The 17173-nt window shown below is 47.5% G+C and overlaps 1 protein-coding gene and 2 pseudogenes across 1 annotated transcript; all 3 read left to right on the plus strand.

Annotated features, from left to right (window-relative positions):
* The first annotated feature begins 1533 nt into the window (after positions 1-1533).
* Positions 1534-1749, plus strand: LOC120928704 (small nuclear ribonucleoprotein F-like). The gene has a single exon (XM_040339699.1). It carries the CDS (start codon positions 1534-1536, stop codon positions 1747-1749), a length of 216 nt encoding a protein of 71 aa, XP_040195633.1.
* Positions 1750-12078: 10329 nt separating this feature from the next.
* On the plus strand, positions 12079-12325 carry LOC120928705 (annotated as a pseudogene).
* Positions 12326-16627: 4302 nt separating this feature from the next.
* LOC120928706 lies at positions 16628-16874 on the plus strand (annotated as a pseudogene).
* The last annotated feature ends 299 nt before the right edge of the window (positions 16875-17173 follow it).

Here is a 17173-nt window from a genome sequence, read left to right on the forward strand (position 1 = left end):
TCAGTGAAACGCATGGCCTAAATAGGCGCGGTTGTTTTGAGGTGAAAACTAGGTTTACCATCAGGAAATTCACACTTTGTAAAATCCGATTTTTACATCTGTCCGTGAATGTCTATTACGAACATGTAGGGCCAGATCCACGAAGCAGTTACGCTGGCTTATCTATTGATGCGCCGCGTAACTTCTAGGTTGCTCCGGCGTATCTTTGTTTTGTATCCACAAAACAAGATACGCCTTAAGGTGGGCTAGATCCGACTGGCGTACGTCTTAGTACGCCGTCGGATCTAAGGTGCATATTTACGCTAGCCGCTAGGTGACGCTTCCGGTGATTTCCGCGTTGAGTATGCAAATTAGCTAGATACGCCAATCCACAAACGTACGGCCGGCCGGCGCATTTTTTTACGTTGGTTCCGTAAGGCTTTTTTCGGCGTAACGTTACCCCTGCTATATGAGGCATAGCCAATGTTAAGTATGGACGTCGGGCCAGCGTCGAATGTTCCGTTGTGTACGTCGTTTGCGTAAAACGTTCGCGAATAGGGCTTTGCGTAGAATGACGTTCACGTCGAAAGCATTGGCTTGTTGCAGGTTAATTTGGAGCATGCGCACTGGGATACCCTCACGGACGGCGCATGCGCCGTTCAGAAAAAACGTAATTTACGTCAGGTCAAGATGTATGAACATAAAACACGCCCACAACTTAGCCATTTGAATTGCGCGCCCTTACGCCGACACATTTACACTACGCCGCCGTAACTTACGGCGCAAATTCTTTGTGGATACGGAAAATACACTGTAAGTTACGGCGGCGTAGTGTATCTGAGATACGCTACACCGGACATAAAAAAGCGCCGCGGTACGTGGATCTGACCCGTAGACTGCATTTCTTCATAAATTTAGACCAAAATGTATTCCGCTACATGTCTTTGGTATAAAAAATCCTAATAAGTGTATATTGATTGGTTTGTGTGAAAGTTATAGCATCTACAAACTATGCTAGCTATATATATATATATGGATTTAAAAAAAAACTGTAATCCCGGTGATGAGCGATTTATAATGGGACTGTGATAGTGCGGAGGACAATCTGACACTAACTGACGCTGGCTGGGAGGTACACCAACTGACACTGACATCACCAGTGACACTTATACAGTGATCAGTAGAGATGAGCGAGCAGTTCGGGCCGAGCAAAAGTTCTGCCTGAACATCGCCTGTTCGGTGAACACCTGAATTTACGGAGCACAGTGCATTCCAGGGCCCTAATTGGATGAAACAATGCACCTGACCTCTGGTCAGGTGTAAGGCTATGGATGATGTGAAGGCACCACCTACACCAAAAGCCCAATTTTTCTGCACCTGTTTGACAGGTACATATACTTTCATTTTTCTACAGAAAGGCCAATTCTTGCTTCCCTGTAAGAGTCCCTTTAGCCATTTCCTGTTCTCTCCGGCGGTGTGTTCTCTGAGCATTCCACTGGGAAATTTTTTCTTCCTTTCACTCGTCTGTAGCTCAGCGGTAGCTCCAGTGGCAGAATGAGTTTGCCACTAAACCCAAAACCATTCCTTAATGGCCTTACTGATAAGCCAGTAATGGTGAAACTGAAGTGGGGTATGGAATACTATGGGTACCTGGTCTCTGTGGATGGCTACAGGAAAACACAGCTCACCAATACAGAGGAGTATATTGATGGGGTATTGTCTGGACATCTTGGAGAAGTTCTAAGGTGTAATAATGTATTGTATATATGAGGAGGAAGAAGATGGTGAGATGAGAGAATGATGCAATTTCCAAATTCATTTTGTAAATGTAACCAGGTTATTGCGATTTTTTTTTTTACCAAAAATATGTAGAATAATACGTATCGGCCTAAACTGAATTTTTTTTTTTTTTTAAATGGGATATTTATTATAGCAAAAAGTAAAAAATATAGTGTTTTCTTTCCAAATTTACGCTCTTTTTTTATTTATAGCCCAAAAAATAAAAAGTAGATACGCCGGCGTACTCTCTTTGTGGATCTGCCCCTCAATGTTTATTTTTACAGCTTATTATAGACACAATGGGCCAGACCCACAAAAACTGGCGTATATTTAAGCGGGCGTAGCGCATCTCATATGCGCTACGCCGCCGTAAATCAGAGTGGCTCCTAGGGTATCCACAAAGAACTTGCTCCCATATGCGGGCCGGCGTAACGTAAATCTGCCGGCGTAAGCCCGCGTAATTCAAAGCAGGCTTGGAGTGGGCGTGCTGTATGGTAATCTGGTATGACCCCACATAATTAACGATTTTTACAAACGGCACATGCGCCGTCCGTGGACGTATCCCAGTGCGCATGCGCGAAATCACATCGCAAATAGTCAATGCTTTCGACGTGAACGTAACTTACGCAAAGCCCTATTCGCGAACGATTTGCGCAAACGACGGAAAATTCAACGCTGTCCCGACGTCCATACCTAACATTGCGTACACCTCATAGAGGCAGGGGTAACGTTACGCCGAAAAAAGCCTTACATAAACGACGTTAAAAAATGCGCCGGGCGGACTTACGTTTGAGAATCGGCGTATCTAGCTAATTTGCATACTTTACGCGGAAATCAACGGAAGCGCCACCTAGTGGCCAGCGTAAATATGCACCTAAGATCCGACGGCGTACTAAGACGTACGTCAGTCGGCCCACATTCAGGCGTATCTAGTTTTGTGGATACAAAACAAAGATACAACGGTGCATCGTAGAACTTACGCGGCGTATCAATAGATACGCCGCCGTAAGTTCTTTGTGGATCTGGCCCAATGCATCAACGAGTTTTCTGTAGAGGTAAAGTTCATATTCTCACGTTTTCTTCCCTTATGGCAACATGTTTCATGACTATATCTGTCATATCTGCACCTTTTTATCTTTTTTTTTGCTGGAGGGCACCTATGAGGTTCTGGTGGCCTCACCTCCAGTGGTTAGGTTTATTTTTAGAATGAGGATTTCCTGTAGCGGACCACGGTTCTATTTTTATCCAGGGAAGGTAAATTGAGCCTCCAAGCTGTTTCTGAATAACAAAAACTGGGGCAGAATTGAAGTTTCACATATTACTAGAAAATAAGCACAGGACCTTCCTTATAGCGCAGCGTCAGTGAAACGCATGGCCTAAATAGGCGCGGTTGTTTTGAGGTGAAAACTAGGTTTACCATCAGTAAATTCACACTTTGTAAAATCCTTGGGCCAGATCCTCAAAAGAGATACGCCGACTTAACTGCTGTTCAGTCTGTGTGTAACTTTGGAAAAGGCTTTTTCCAAAGTTAGGCAGAAGATCCGGCATGTGTAATTGAATTACACTGCCGAATCTTAGGATGCAGTACCGCATCCGCCGCTGGGGGCATTTCGAGTCGAAATGCCGTTTCTAGTATGCAAATTAGCACTTAAGGCGATCCACAAAGCTTTCCAGCTTCGTTTTTTCGCCGTAAGTGTTATTTTGCAAGTGTAAAATTAGGGCTGGTTCTACAAAGTGTAAACTAGTCACACCATGTAAAAGCCCATTCCAGCGACGGCATTTGGTATGCATTCCCGAGGGAGAACTCCACGGCAATTTGTAAAGACAAAACCGGCATGGGTTCCCCCCCAGGAGCATACCAGGCCCTTAGGTCTGGTATGGGTTGTAAGGGGACCCCCCTACGCCGAAAAATCGACGTAGGGGGTCCCCCTACAATCCATACCAGACCCGTATCCAAAGCACGCTACCCGGCCGGTCAGGAAGGGAGTGGGGACGAGCAAGCGCCCCCCCCCCTCCTGAGCCGTGCCAGGCCGCATGCCCTCAACATGGGGGGGTTTGGTGCTCTGGGGCAGGGGGGCGCACTACGGGCCCCCCCACCTCAGAGCACCCTGTCCCCATGTTGATGAGGACAGGACCTCTTCCCGACAACCCTTGCCATTGGTTGTCGGGGTCTGCGGGCGGGGGCTTATCGGAATCTGGGAGTCCCCTCAAATAAGGGGGCCCCCAGATACCGGCCCCCCACCCTAAGTGAATGGATATGGGGTACATCGTACCCCTATCCATTCACCTGTAGGCAAAAAGTTAGTTAGTAAACACACAACACAAGGCTTTTTAAAATATTTTATTATTCTGCTCCGGAGGCCCCCCCCTGTCTTCGTTATTAGCTCAATTAGCAGGGGGGGCTTCTTCTTCCGCTCTCCGTGGGTCTTCCACTCTCCGGGGGTCTTCTCCGGACTCCGGGGGGCTTCTTCCATCTTCTCCCCTCTTCCGCTGTTGACTCGGCGAACCCCGGTTCTTCTGCAGATGTCCGGTGCCTTCTTCTTCAGCGCTGGCTGCCTGCTATGTTTGTGTGTTAGCTCAATTTCTAACAGGCAGCCGGCGCGGTCTTCTGTGACGTCAGGTTCTTCTCTTCTCTTCTCCCTTCTTCCGATGTTGACTCGTCGCCTGTTGTCACTGCAATGATGGAAGCGCGCCTTGCATCCCATTTATATTGGCATCACCGTCCCATCATGCTCCGGCAGGTACCCACGTGGTGGGTGCCTACCCACGTGCACCCACCACGTGGGTACCTACCGGAGCATGATGGGACGGTGATGCCTATATAAATGGGATGCAAGGCGCGCTTCCATCATTACAGCGACAACAGGCGACGAGTCAACATCGGAAGAGGGGAGAAGAACAGAAGACCCTGACGTCACAGAAGACCGCGCCGGCTGCCTGTTTGAAATCGAGCTAACACACAAACATAGCAGGCAGCCAGCGCTGAAGAAGAAGGCACCGGAGAGCTGCAGAAGAACCGGGGTTCGCCGAGTCAACAGCGGAAGAGGGGAGAAGATGGAAGAAGCCCCCCGGAGTCCGGAGAAGCCCCCCCCGGAGAGCGGAGAAGACCCCCGGAGAGTGGAAGACCCCCGGAGAGCGGAAGAAGCCCCCCCTGCTAATTGAGCTAATAACGAAGACAGGGGGGGCATCCGGAGCAGAATAATAAAATATTTTAAAAAGCCTTGTGTTGTGTGTTTACTAACTAACTTTTTGCCTACAGGTGAATGGATAGGGGTACGATGTACCCCATATCCATTCACTTAGGGTGGGGGGCCGGTATCTGGGGGCCCCCTTATTTGAGGGGACTCCTAGATTCCGATAAGCCCCCGCCTGCAGACCCCGACAACCAATGGCAAGGGTTGTCGGGAAGAGGTCCTGTCCTCATCAACATGGGGACAGGGTGCTCTGAGGTGGGGGGGCCCGTAGTGCGCCCCCCTGCCCCAGAGCACCCAACCCCCCCATGTTGAGGGCATGCGGCCTGGCACGGCTCAGGAGGAGGGGGGGCGCTCGCTCGTCCCCACTCCCTTCCTGACCGGCCGGGTAGCGTGCTTTGGATACGGGTCTGGTATGGATTGTAGGGGGACCCCCTACGTCGATTTTTCGGCGTAGGGGGGTCCCCTTACAACCCATACCAGACCTAAGGGCCTGGTATGCTCCTGGGGGGGGAACCCATGCCGGTTTTTTCTTTGAAAATTGGCATGGAGTTCTCCCTCTCAGGAATCAAAACTCGGCGTAACGTAAATTCGCGCATGCGCAGTACGGCCGGCGCGGGAGCGCGCCTCATTTAAATGGGACTCGCCCCATTTGAATAGGAACGCCTTGCGCCAGCGGAATTTTAGTTACACAGCCTGAAATTTCTAGATAAGTGCTTTGTGGATCGGGCACTTAGGTAGAAACTTTAAGGCAGTGTAACTTAAATGGGATTTTTTAAGTTACGCCAGGTTTTTGTGGATCTGGCCCCATGATTTTTACATCTGTCCGTGAATGTCTATTACAAACATGTAGGGCCAGATCCACGAAGCAGTTACGCTGGCTTATCTATTGATACGCCGCGTAACTTCTAGGTTGCTCCGGCGTATCTTTGTTTTGTATCCACAAAACAAGATACGCCTGAAGCTGGGCTAAATCCGACTGGCGTACGTCTTAGTACGCCGTCGGATCTAAGGTGCATATTTACGCGTGTCGCTTCCGTCGATTTCCGCGTCGAGTATGCAAATTAGCCAGATACGCCAATCCACAAACGTACATCCGGCCGGCGTTTTTTTTTACGTTGTTTCCGTAAGGCTTTTTTCGGCGTAACGTTACCCCTGCTATATGAGGCGTAGCCAATGTTAAGTATGAACGTCGGGCCAGCGTCGAATTTTCCGTTGTGTACGTCGTTTGCGTAAAATGTTCGCGAATAGGGCTTTGCGTAGAATGACGTTCACGTCAAAAGCATTGGCTTGTTGCGGGTTAATTTGGAGCATGCGCACTGTGATACCCTCACGGACGGCGCATGCGCGTTCAGAAAAAACGTCATTTACGTCGGGTTAAGACGTATTAACATAAAACACGCCCACAACTTAGCCATTTGAATTGCGCGCCCTTACGCCGACACATTTACACTACGCCGCCGTAACTTACGGCGCAAATTCTTTGTGGATACGGGAAATACGCTGTAAGTTACGGCGGCGTAGTGTATCTGATATACGCTACGCAGGACGTAAAAAAGCGCCGCGGTACGTGGATCTGGCCCGTAGACTGCATTTCTTCATAAATTTAGACCAAAATGTATTCCGCTACATGCCTTTGGTATAAAAAATCCTAATAAGTGTATATTGATTGGTTTGTGTGAAAGTTATAGCGTCTACAAACTATGCTAGCTGAATTTGCAGGGGCCCACATCTAGGGGCGAAAACAGACATGGAGAGCTTTCAAGTAGTGGATCCACTGGGTTACTGGGTCATAGAGAATAGACCACTGGCCAGAACTTGCCCTGTATGCAATTGAGCTGCCCCTGCATTCAGTGTGCTTTCTGAATGGCTATTCAGTGCTGCTGAAGGTTTTGTGACAGATAAAAGAGCGTGTCTGTCCACAGACTCCATTGACCGGCTGATATTTGTCAAAATTAATCAGTGCTGGATTAGCAGCAGCTATCAAGCCCTTAATGCCAATGTCGTTGATTGAGGCTGGGTTAACACCATTTTGAATCGGATGCGACTTCTTCGCATCCAATTCTCAATAGCAGGAGATTTTGACCGACTCTCTATGGAGTCGGTTCACATATCTGTGCGTCTTTTGGTGCGTTTCAGGTTGGAATTTAGCCCAAAATTCAGGCTAAAATCAGACCTGAAACGGTGAACCAGAACACACTGAACCTCTTCTGTTAGTCGCATGCGGCTCATATGTGAACCCACCTTGTTTTGGGGATCTAGAATCTCTGCAAGACTGTCTAGGCTGCCTAGCTTTGTGGGTGTTGATTTTATCTTCATCATTTTTTGGTATAGGTCTCATTTGGCACAATTAACACCCACGGACCAATTTTTCCACACCTGTTAGACAGGTACACATAATGATTTTTTTTTTTTTTTTACAGCAAGGCTAATTCTTGCTTTCATCAAGAGTACCTCTATAGGGTTACAGCATGAGGGCACAACAAACACCCAAAGCCCAATTTATCCCCCCCCCCCCTTTTGACAGGTGCATAGAATTTCATTTTTTTACAGAAAAGCCAATTCTTGCTTTCATCAGATATACCTCTATAGCAGTGGTCTCCAAACTGCGGCCCGAGGGCCGGATGTGGCCCTTTGCTTGCCTTTATCCGGCCCTTGGGGCACTATCCCTCCCACTGATACAAGACACTATTCTGCCATCTAACACAGACAATGGAGCATCATTTCTCCCACTGACACAACTAATAGAGCACTATTACTCCCTATGATACCAGCAATGGGGCACTATTGCTCCCCCTAATACCAGATGCCCACTAACAATGATGCCAGGAAAATTTCTACTCCCGCTGGTCAAAGTCCGGCCCTCCAAGAGTCTGAAGGACAATAAACCGGCCCTTTGTTTAGAATCTTTGGAGACCCCTGCTCTATAGAGCGGAAGAAGAAGCCCCCCCTGCTAATTGAGCTAATAACGAAGACAGGGGGGGCATCCGGAGCAGAATAATAAAATATTTTAAAAAGCCTTGTGTTGTGTGTTTACTAACTAACTTTTTGCCTACAGGTGAATGGATAGGGGTACGATGTACCCCATATCCATTCACTTAGGGTGGGGGGCCGGTATCTGGGGGCCCCCTTATTTGAGGGGACTCCCAGATTCTGATAAGCCCCCGCCCGCAGACCCCGACAACCAATGGCAAGGGTTGTCGGGAAGAGGTCCTGTCCTCATCAACATGGGGACAGGGTGCTCTGAGGTGGGGGGGCCCGTAGTGCGCCCCCCTGCCCCAGAGCACCCAACCCCCCCATGTTGAGGGCATGCGGCCTGGCACGGCTCAGGAGGGGGGGGGGGCGCTCGCTCGTCCCCACTCCCTTCCTGACCGGCCGGGTAGCGTGCTTTGGATACGGGTCTGGTATGGATTGTAGGGGGACCCCCTACGTCGATTTTTCGGCGTAGGGGGGTCCCCTTACAACCCATACCAGACCTAAGGGCCTGGTATGCTCCTGGGGGGGGAACCCATGCCGGTTTTTTCTTTGAAAATTGGCATGGAGTTCTCCCTCTCAGGAATGCATGCCCTTGGGGCACTATCCCTCCCACTGATACAAGACACTATTCTGCCATCTAACACAGACAATGGAGCATCATTTCTCCCACTGACACAACTAATAGAGCACTATTACTCCCTATGATACCAGCAATGGGGCACTATTGCTCCCCCTAATACCAGATGCCCACTAACAATGATGCCAGGAAAATTTCTACTCCCGCTGGTCAAAGTCCGGCCCTCCAAGAGTCTGAAGGACAATAAACCGGCCCTTTGTTTAGAATCTTTGGAGACCCCTGCTCTATAGAGCGGAAGAAGAAGCCCCCCCTGCTAATTGAGCTAATAACGAAGACAGGGGGGGCATCCGGAGCAGAATAATAAAATATTTTAAAAAGCCTTGTGTTGTGTGTTTACTAACTAACTTTTTGCCTACAGGTGAATGGATAGGGGTACGATGTACCCCATATCCATTCACTTAGGGTGGGGGGCCGGTATCTGGGGGCCCCCTTATTTGAGGGGACTCCCAGATTCTGATAAGCCCCCGCCCGCAGACCCCGACAACCAATGGCAAGGGTTGTCGGGAAGAGGTCCTGTCCTCATCAACATGGGGACAGGGTGCTCTGAGGTGGGGGGGGCCCGTAGTGCGCCCCCCTGCCCCAGAGCACCCAACCCCCCCATGTTGAGGGCATGCGGCCTGGCACGGCTCAGGAGGGGGGGGGCGCTCGCTCGTCCCCACTCCCTTCCTGACCGGCCGGGTAGCGTGCTTTGGATACGGGTCTGGTATGGATTGTAGGGGGACCCCCTACGTCGATTTTTCGGCGTAGGGGGGTCCCCTTACAACCCATACCAGACCTAAGGGCCTGGTATGCTCCTGGGGGGGGAACCCATGCCGGTTTTTTCTTTGAAAATTGGCATGGAGTTCTCCCTCTCAGGAATGCATGCCGAGCGACGCTGTCATTTTTATTTTTTTTTCCCGACGCAACTTTTTTAAGCCGTCGCGATCCTCAAAACTCGGCGTAACGTAAATTCGCGCATGCGCAGTACGGCCGGCGCGGGAGCGCGCCTCATTTAAATGGGACTCGCCCCATTTGAATAGGAACGCCTTGCGCCGGCGGAATTTTAGTTACACAGCCTGAAATTTCTAGATAAGTGCTTTGTGGATCGGGCACTTAGGTAGAAACTTTAAGGCAGTGTAACTTAAATGGGATTTTTTAAGTTACGCCAGGTTTTTGTGGATCTGGCCCCATGATTTTTACATCTGTCCGTGAATGTCTATTACAAACATGTAGGGCCAGATCCACGAAGCAGTTACGCTGGCTTATCTATTGATACGCCGCGTAACTTCTAGGTTGCTCCGGCGTATCTTTGTTTTGTATCCACAAAACAAGATACGCCTGAAGCTGGGCTAAATCCGACTGGCGTACGTCTTAGTACGCCGTCGGATCTAAGGTGCATATTTACGCGTGTCGCTTCCGTCGATTTCCGCGTCGAGTATGCAAATTATCCAGATACGCCAATCCACAAACGTACATCCGGCCGGCGTTTTTTTTTACGTTGTTTCCGTAAGGCTTTTTTCGGCGTAACGTTACCCCTGCTATATGAGGCGTAGCCAATGTTAAGTATGAACGTCGGGCCAGCGTCGAATTTTCCGTTGTGTACGTCGTTTGCGTAAAATGTTCGCGAATAGGGCTTTGCGTAGAATGACGTTCACGTCAAAAGCATTGGCTTGTTGCGGGTTAATTTGGAGCATGCGCACTGGGATACCCTCACGGACGGCGCATGCGCCGTTCAGAAAAACGTCATTTACGTCGGGTTAAGACGTATTAACATAAAACACGCCCACAACTTAGCCATTTGAATTGCGCGCCCTTACGCCGACACATTTACACTACGCCGCCGTAACTTACGGCGCAAATTCTTTGTGGATACGGGAAATACGCTGTAAGTTACGGCGGCGTAGTGTATCTGATATACGCTACGCAGGACGTAAAAAAGCGCCGCGGTACGTGGATCTGGCCCGTAGACTGCATTTCTTCATAAATTTAGACCAAAATGTATTCCGCTACATGCCTATGGTATAAAAATCCTAATAAGTGTATATTGATTGGTTTGTGTGAAAGTTATAGCGTCTACAAACTATGCTAGCTGAATTTGCAGGGGCCCACATCTAGGGGCGAAAACAGACATGGAGAGCTTTCAAGTAGTGGATCCACTGGGTTACTGGGTCATAGAGAATAGACCACTGGCCAGAACTTGCCCTGTATGCAATTGAGCTGCCCCTGCATTCAGTGTGCTTTCTGAATGGCTATTCAGTGCTGCTGAAGGTTTTGTGACAGATAAAAGAGCGTGTCTGTCCACAGACTCCATTGACCGGCTGATATTTGTCAAAATTAATCAGTGCTGGATTAGCAGCAGCTATCAAGCCCTTAATGCCAATGTCGTTGATTGAGGCTGGGTTAACACCATTTTAAATCGGATGCGGCTTCTTCGCATCCAATTCTCAATAGCAGGAGATTTTCTATGGAGTCGGTTCACATATCTGTGCGTCTTTTGGTGCGTTTCAGGTTGGAATTCAGCCCAAAATTCAGGCTAAAATCAGACCTGAAACGGTGAACCAGAACACACTGAACCTCTTCTGAACCTCTTCTGTTAGTCGCATGCGGCTCATATGTGAACCCACCTTGTTTTGGGGATCTAGAATCTCTGCAAGACTGTCTAGGCTGCCTAGCTTTGTGGGTGTTGATTTTATCTTCATCATTTTTTGGTATAGGTCTCATTTGGCACAATTAACACCCACGGACCAATTTTTCCACACCTGTTAGACAGGTACACATAATGATTTTTTTTTTTTTTACAGCAAGGCTAATTCTTGCTTTCATCAAGAGTACCTCTATAGGGTTACAGCATGAGGGCACAACAAACACCCAAAGCCCAATTTATCCCCCCCCCCTTTTGACAGGTGCATAGAATTTCATTTTTTTACAGAAAAGCCAATTCTTGCTTTCATCAGATATACCTCTATAGCAGTGGTCTCCAAACTGCGGCCCGAGGGCCGGATGTGGCCCTTTGCTTGCCTTTATCCGGCCCTTGGGGCACTATCCCTCCCACTGATACAAGACACTATTCTGCCATCTAACACAGACAATGGAGCATCATTTCTCCCACTGACACAACTAATAGAGCACTATTACTCCCTATGATACCAGCAATGGGGCACTATTGCTCCCCCTAATACCAGATGCCCACTAACAATGATGCCAGGAAAATTTCTACTCCCGCTGGTCAAAGTCCGGCCCTCCAAGAGTCTGAAGGACAATAAACCGGCCCTTTGTTTAGAATCTTTGGAGACCCCTGCTCTATAGGGTTATGGATGATGTGAAGGCACCACCTACACCAAAAGCCCAATTTTTCTGCACCTGTTTGACAGGTACATATACTTTCATTTTTCTACAGAAAGGCCAATTCTTGCTTCCCTATAAGAGTCCCTTTAGCCATTTCCTGTTCTCTCCGGCGGTGTGTTCTCTGAGCATTCCACTGGGAAATTTTTTCTTCCTTTCACTCGTCTGTAGCTCAGCGGTAGCTCCAGTGGCAGAATGAGTTTGCCACTAAACCCAAAACCATTCCTTAATGGCCTTACTGATAAGCCAGTAATGGTGAAACTGAAGTGGGTTATGGAATACTAGGGGTACCTGGTCTCTGTGGATGGCTACAGGAAAACGCAGCTTACCAATACAGAGGAGTATATTGATGGGGTATTGTCTGGACATCTTGGAGAAGTTCTAAGGTGTAATAATGTATTGTATATATGAGGAGGAAGAAGATGGTGAGATGAGAGAATGATGCAATTTCCAAATTCATTTTGTAAATGTAACCAGGTTATTGCGATTTTTTTTTTACCAAAAATATGTAGAATAATACGTATCGGCCTAAACTGAATTTTTTTATTTTTTTTAAATGGGATATTTATTATAGCAAAAAGTAAAAAATATAGTGTTTTCTTTCCAAATTTACGCTCTTTTTTTATTTATAGCCCAAAAAATAAAAAGTAGATACGCCGGCGTACTCTCTTTGTGGATCTGCCCCTCGATCTTTATTTTTACAGCTTATTATAGACACAATGGGCCAGACCCACAAAAACTGGCGTATATTTAAGCGGGCGTAGCGCATCTCATATGCGCTACGCCGCCGTAAATCAGAGTGGCTCCTAGGGTATCCACAAAGAACTTGCTCCCATATGCGGGCCGGCGTAACGTAAATCTGCCGGCGTAAGCCCGCGTAATTCAAAGCAGGCTTGGAGTGGGCGTGTTGTATGGTAATCTGGTATGACCCCACGTAATTGACGCTTTTTACGAACGGCGCATGCGCCGTCCGTGGACGTATCCCAGTGCGCATGTGCAAAATCACGTTGCAAATAGTCAATTCTTTCGACGTGAACGTAACTTACACAAAGCCCTATTCGCGAACGATTTACGCAAACAACGGAAAATTCGACGCTGTCCCGACGTCCATACCTAACATTGCGTACACCTCATAGAGGCAGGGGTAACGTTACGCCAAAAAAAGCCTTACGTAAACGACGTAAAAAAATGCGCCGGGGTGGACGTACGTTTGAGAATCGGCGTATCTAGCTAATTTGCATACTCTACGCGGAAATCAACGGAAGCGCCACCTAGCGGCCAGCGTAAATATGCACCTAAGATCCGACGGCGTACTAAGACGTACGTCAGTCGGATCGAGCCCACATTCAGGCGTATCTAGTTTTGTGGATACAAAACAAAGATACGACGGTGCATCGTAGAACTTACGCGGCGTATCAATAGATACGCCGCCGTAAGTTCTTTGTGGATCTGGCCCAATGCATCAACGAGTTTTCTGTAGAGGTAAAGTTCATATTCTCACGTTTTCTTCCCTTATGGCAACATGTTTCATGACTATATCTGTCATATCTGCACCTTTTTATCTTTTTTTTTGCTGGAGGGCACCTATGAGGTTCTGGTGGCCTCACCTCCAGGGGTTAGGTTTATTTTTAGAAAGGGGATTTCCTGTAGCGGACCACGGTTCTATTTTTATCCAGGGAAGGTAAATTGAGCCTCCAAGCTGTTTCTGAATAACAAAAACTGGGGCAGAATTGAAGTTTCACATATTACTAGAAAATAAGCACAGGACCTTCCTTATAGCGCAGCGTCAGTGAAACGCATGGCCTAAATAGGCGCGGTTGTTTTGAGGTGAAAACTAGGTTTACCATCAGTAAATTCACACCTTGTAAAATCCATGATTTTTACATCTGTCCGTGAATGTCTATTACGAACATGTAGGGCCAGATCCACGAAGCAGTTACGCTGGCGTATCTATTGATACGCCGCGTAACTTCTAGGTTGCTCCGGCGTATCTTTGTTTTGTATCCACAAAACAAGAAACGCCTGAAGCTGGGCTAGATCCGACTGGCGTACGTCTTAGTACGCCGTCGGATCTAAGGTGCATATTTACGCTGGCCGCTAGGTGGCGCTTCCGTCGATTTCTGCGTCGAGTATGCAAATTAACTAGATACGCCAATCCACAAACGTACGTCCGGCCAGGGCATTTTTTCCATTGTTTTCCGTAAGGCTTTTTTCGGCGTAACGTTACCCCTGCTATATGAGGCGTAGCCAATGTTAAGTATGGACGTCGAGCCAGCGGCAAATTTTCCGTCGTGTACGTTGTTTGCGTAAAAAGTTCGCGAATAGGGCTTTGCGTAGAATGACGTTCACGTCGAAAGCATTGGCTTGTTGCGGGTTAATTTGGAGCATGCGCACTGGTATACCCTCACGGAAGGCGCATGCGCCGTTCAGAAAAAACGTAATTTACGTCGGGTCAAGACGTATTAACATAAAACACGCCCACAACTTAGCCATTTGAATTGCGCGCCCTTACGCCGACACATTTACACTACGCCGCCGTAACTTACGGCGCAAATTCTTTGTGGATATGGGAAATCCGCTGTAAGTTACGGCGGCGTAGTGTATCTGAGATACAGGACGTAGGACGCAGGACGTAAAAAACTGCCGCGGTACGTGGATCTGGCCCGTAGACTGAATTTCTTCATAAATTTAGACCAAAATGTATTCCGCTACATGTCTTTGGTATAAAAAATCCTAATAAGTGTATATTGATTGGTTTGTGTGAAAGTTATAGCGTCTACAAACTATGCTATATATATATATATATATATATATATATAGATTGGATTTAAAAAAAAAAAATTAATCCTGGTGATGAGCGATTTATAATGGGACTGTGATAGTGCGGAGAACAATCTGACACTAACTGACGCTGGCTGGGAGGTACACTAACTGACACTGACATCACCAGTGACACTTATACAGTGATCAGTAGAGATGAGCGAGCAGTTCGGGCCGAGCAAAAGTTCTGCCTGAACATCGCCTGTTCGGTGAATACCTGAATTTACGGAGCACAATGCATTCCAGGGCCCTAATTGGATGAAACAATGCACCTGACCGCTGGTCAGGTGTAAGGCTATGCCTAATTAGAGCACAAAGCACAGTCAGAAGGTTAATGCCATTATCGCACACCATCATTCCTTACTCAAGCTTCCGTGGCGTGAACCACCTCTGGTCCTGTCCCTGCAGAGCTAAAAAAAAACTCTGCTCCGGTGTGGCTCCTGTCCCCTAGACAGACCAGCTGAAGCACTACATGGCATTGTTTAGTCTGACAAGTTGAGTGGCCCCTTGAATGCTTAGGGGGTACTGGTGGTTCATAGGACAATCAAAGGAAGGCATGGAGGAGGAGGGGGTGGAGCTGACAAATCTCACATCATCACCACCAGCTGTATGGAGACGTGGCAGCAAAACAAGCTCCAGCACTAAACCCTTTCTTGCATCCTTCCTAATTGCAAGCAGAGTTACCCAGTGTGCTGTGAGTAAAATATATCGTCCCTTACCCTGCTTGCCGGATCACGTGTCAGCAGTAGTGTTGGGCAAATGGTTCGGGGCCAAGTAAAAGTTTGAATAACTTCGACCATTCGACGAACACCTGAATTTGCAGGGGCCCACATCTAGGGGCGAAAACAGACATGGAGAGCTTTCAAGTAGTGGATCCACTGGGTTACTGGGTCATAGAGAATAGACCACTGGCCAGAACTTGCCCTGTATGCAATTGAGCTGCCCCTGCATTCAGTGTGCTTTCTGAATGGCTATTCACCGCTGCTGAAGGTTTTGTGACAGATAAAAGAGCGTGTCTGTCCACAGACTCCATTGACCGGCTGATATTTGTGAACATTAATCAGTCCTGGATTAGCAGCAGCTATCAAGCCCTTAATGCCAATGTTGTTGATTGAGGCTGGGTTAACACCATTTTGAATCGGATGCGGCTTCTTCGCATCCAATTCTCAATAGCAGGAGATTTTGACCGACTCTCTATGGAGTCGGTTCACATATTTGTGCGTCTTTTGGTCCGTTTCAGGTTGGAATTCAGCCCAAAATTCAGGCTGAAATCGGACCTGAAACGGTGAACCAGAACACACCGGACCTCTTCTGTTAGTCGCATGCGGCTCATATGTGAACCCAGCCTGTTTTGGGGATCTAGAATCTCTGCAAGACTGTCTAGGCTGCCTAGCTTTGTGGGTGTTGATTTTATCTTCATCATTTTTTGGTATAGGTCTCATTTGGCACAATTAACACCCACAGACCAATTTTTCCACACCTGTTAGACAGGTGCACATAATGATTTTATTTATTTTTTTACAGCAAGGCTAATTCTTGCTTTCATCAAGAGTACCTCTATAGGGTTACAGCATGAGGGCACAACAAACACCCAAAGCCCAATTTATCCCCCCCCCCCCTTTTGACAGGTGCATAGAATTTCAGTTTTTTACAGAAAAGCCAATTCTTGCTTTCATCAGAGATACCTCTATAGGGTTATGGATGATGTGAAGGCACCACCTACACTGAAAGCCCAATGTTTCTGCACCTGTTTGACAGGTGCATATACTTTCATTTTTTTACAGAAAGGCCAATTCTTGCTTCCCTGTAAGAGTCCCTTTAGCCATTTCCTGTTCTCTCCGGCGGTGTGTTCTCTGAGCATTCCACTGGGAAATCTTTTCTTCCTTTCACTCGTCTGTAGCTCAGCGGTAACTCCAGTGGCAGAATGAGTTTGCCACTAAACCCAAAACCATTCCTTAACGGCCTTACTGATAAGCCAGTACTGGTGAAACTGAAGTGGGTTATGGAATACTAGGGGTACCTGGTCTCTGTGGATGGCTACAGGAAAACACAGCTCACCAATACAGAGGAGTATATTGATGGGGTATTGTCTGGACATCTTGGAGAAGTTCTAAGGTGTAATAATGTATTGTATATACGAGGAGGAAGAAGATGGTGAGATGAGAGAATGATGCAATTTCCAAATTCATTTTGTAAATGTATTTAGAATTTTCTCTTTTAAGATTATCATTGGACATTATTTTTCTTCACAAAACTTACAAAAACAAACAGATTACCTCTATAGGGTTACGGTGTGAAGGCATCAACACCCAAAGCCCAATTTTTCCGCACCTGTTACTTTTATCCAAAGTCTGCCAAAGAGACACCGGCCCGGATTCAGATACAATGGTGTATCTATCGGCGGGCGTAATGTATCTCAGATACGTTACGCCGCCGTAACTTAGGGCGCAAGTTCCGTATTCATAAAGAA

The sequence above is a fragment of the Rana temporaria genome, chromosome 2, assembly GCF_905171775.1.
Source record: "Rana temporaria chromosome 2, aRanTem1.1, whole genome shotgun sequence".
Lineage (NCBI taxonomy): Eukaryota > Metazoa > Chordata > Amphibia > Anura > Ranidae > Rana > Rana temporaria.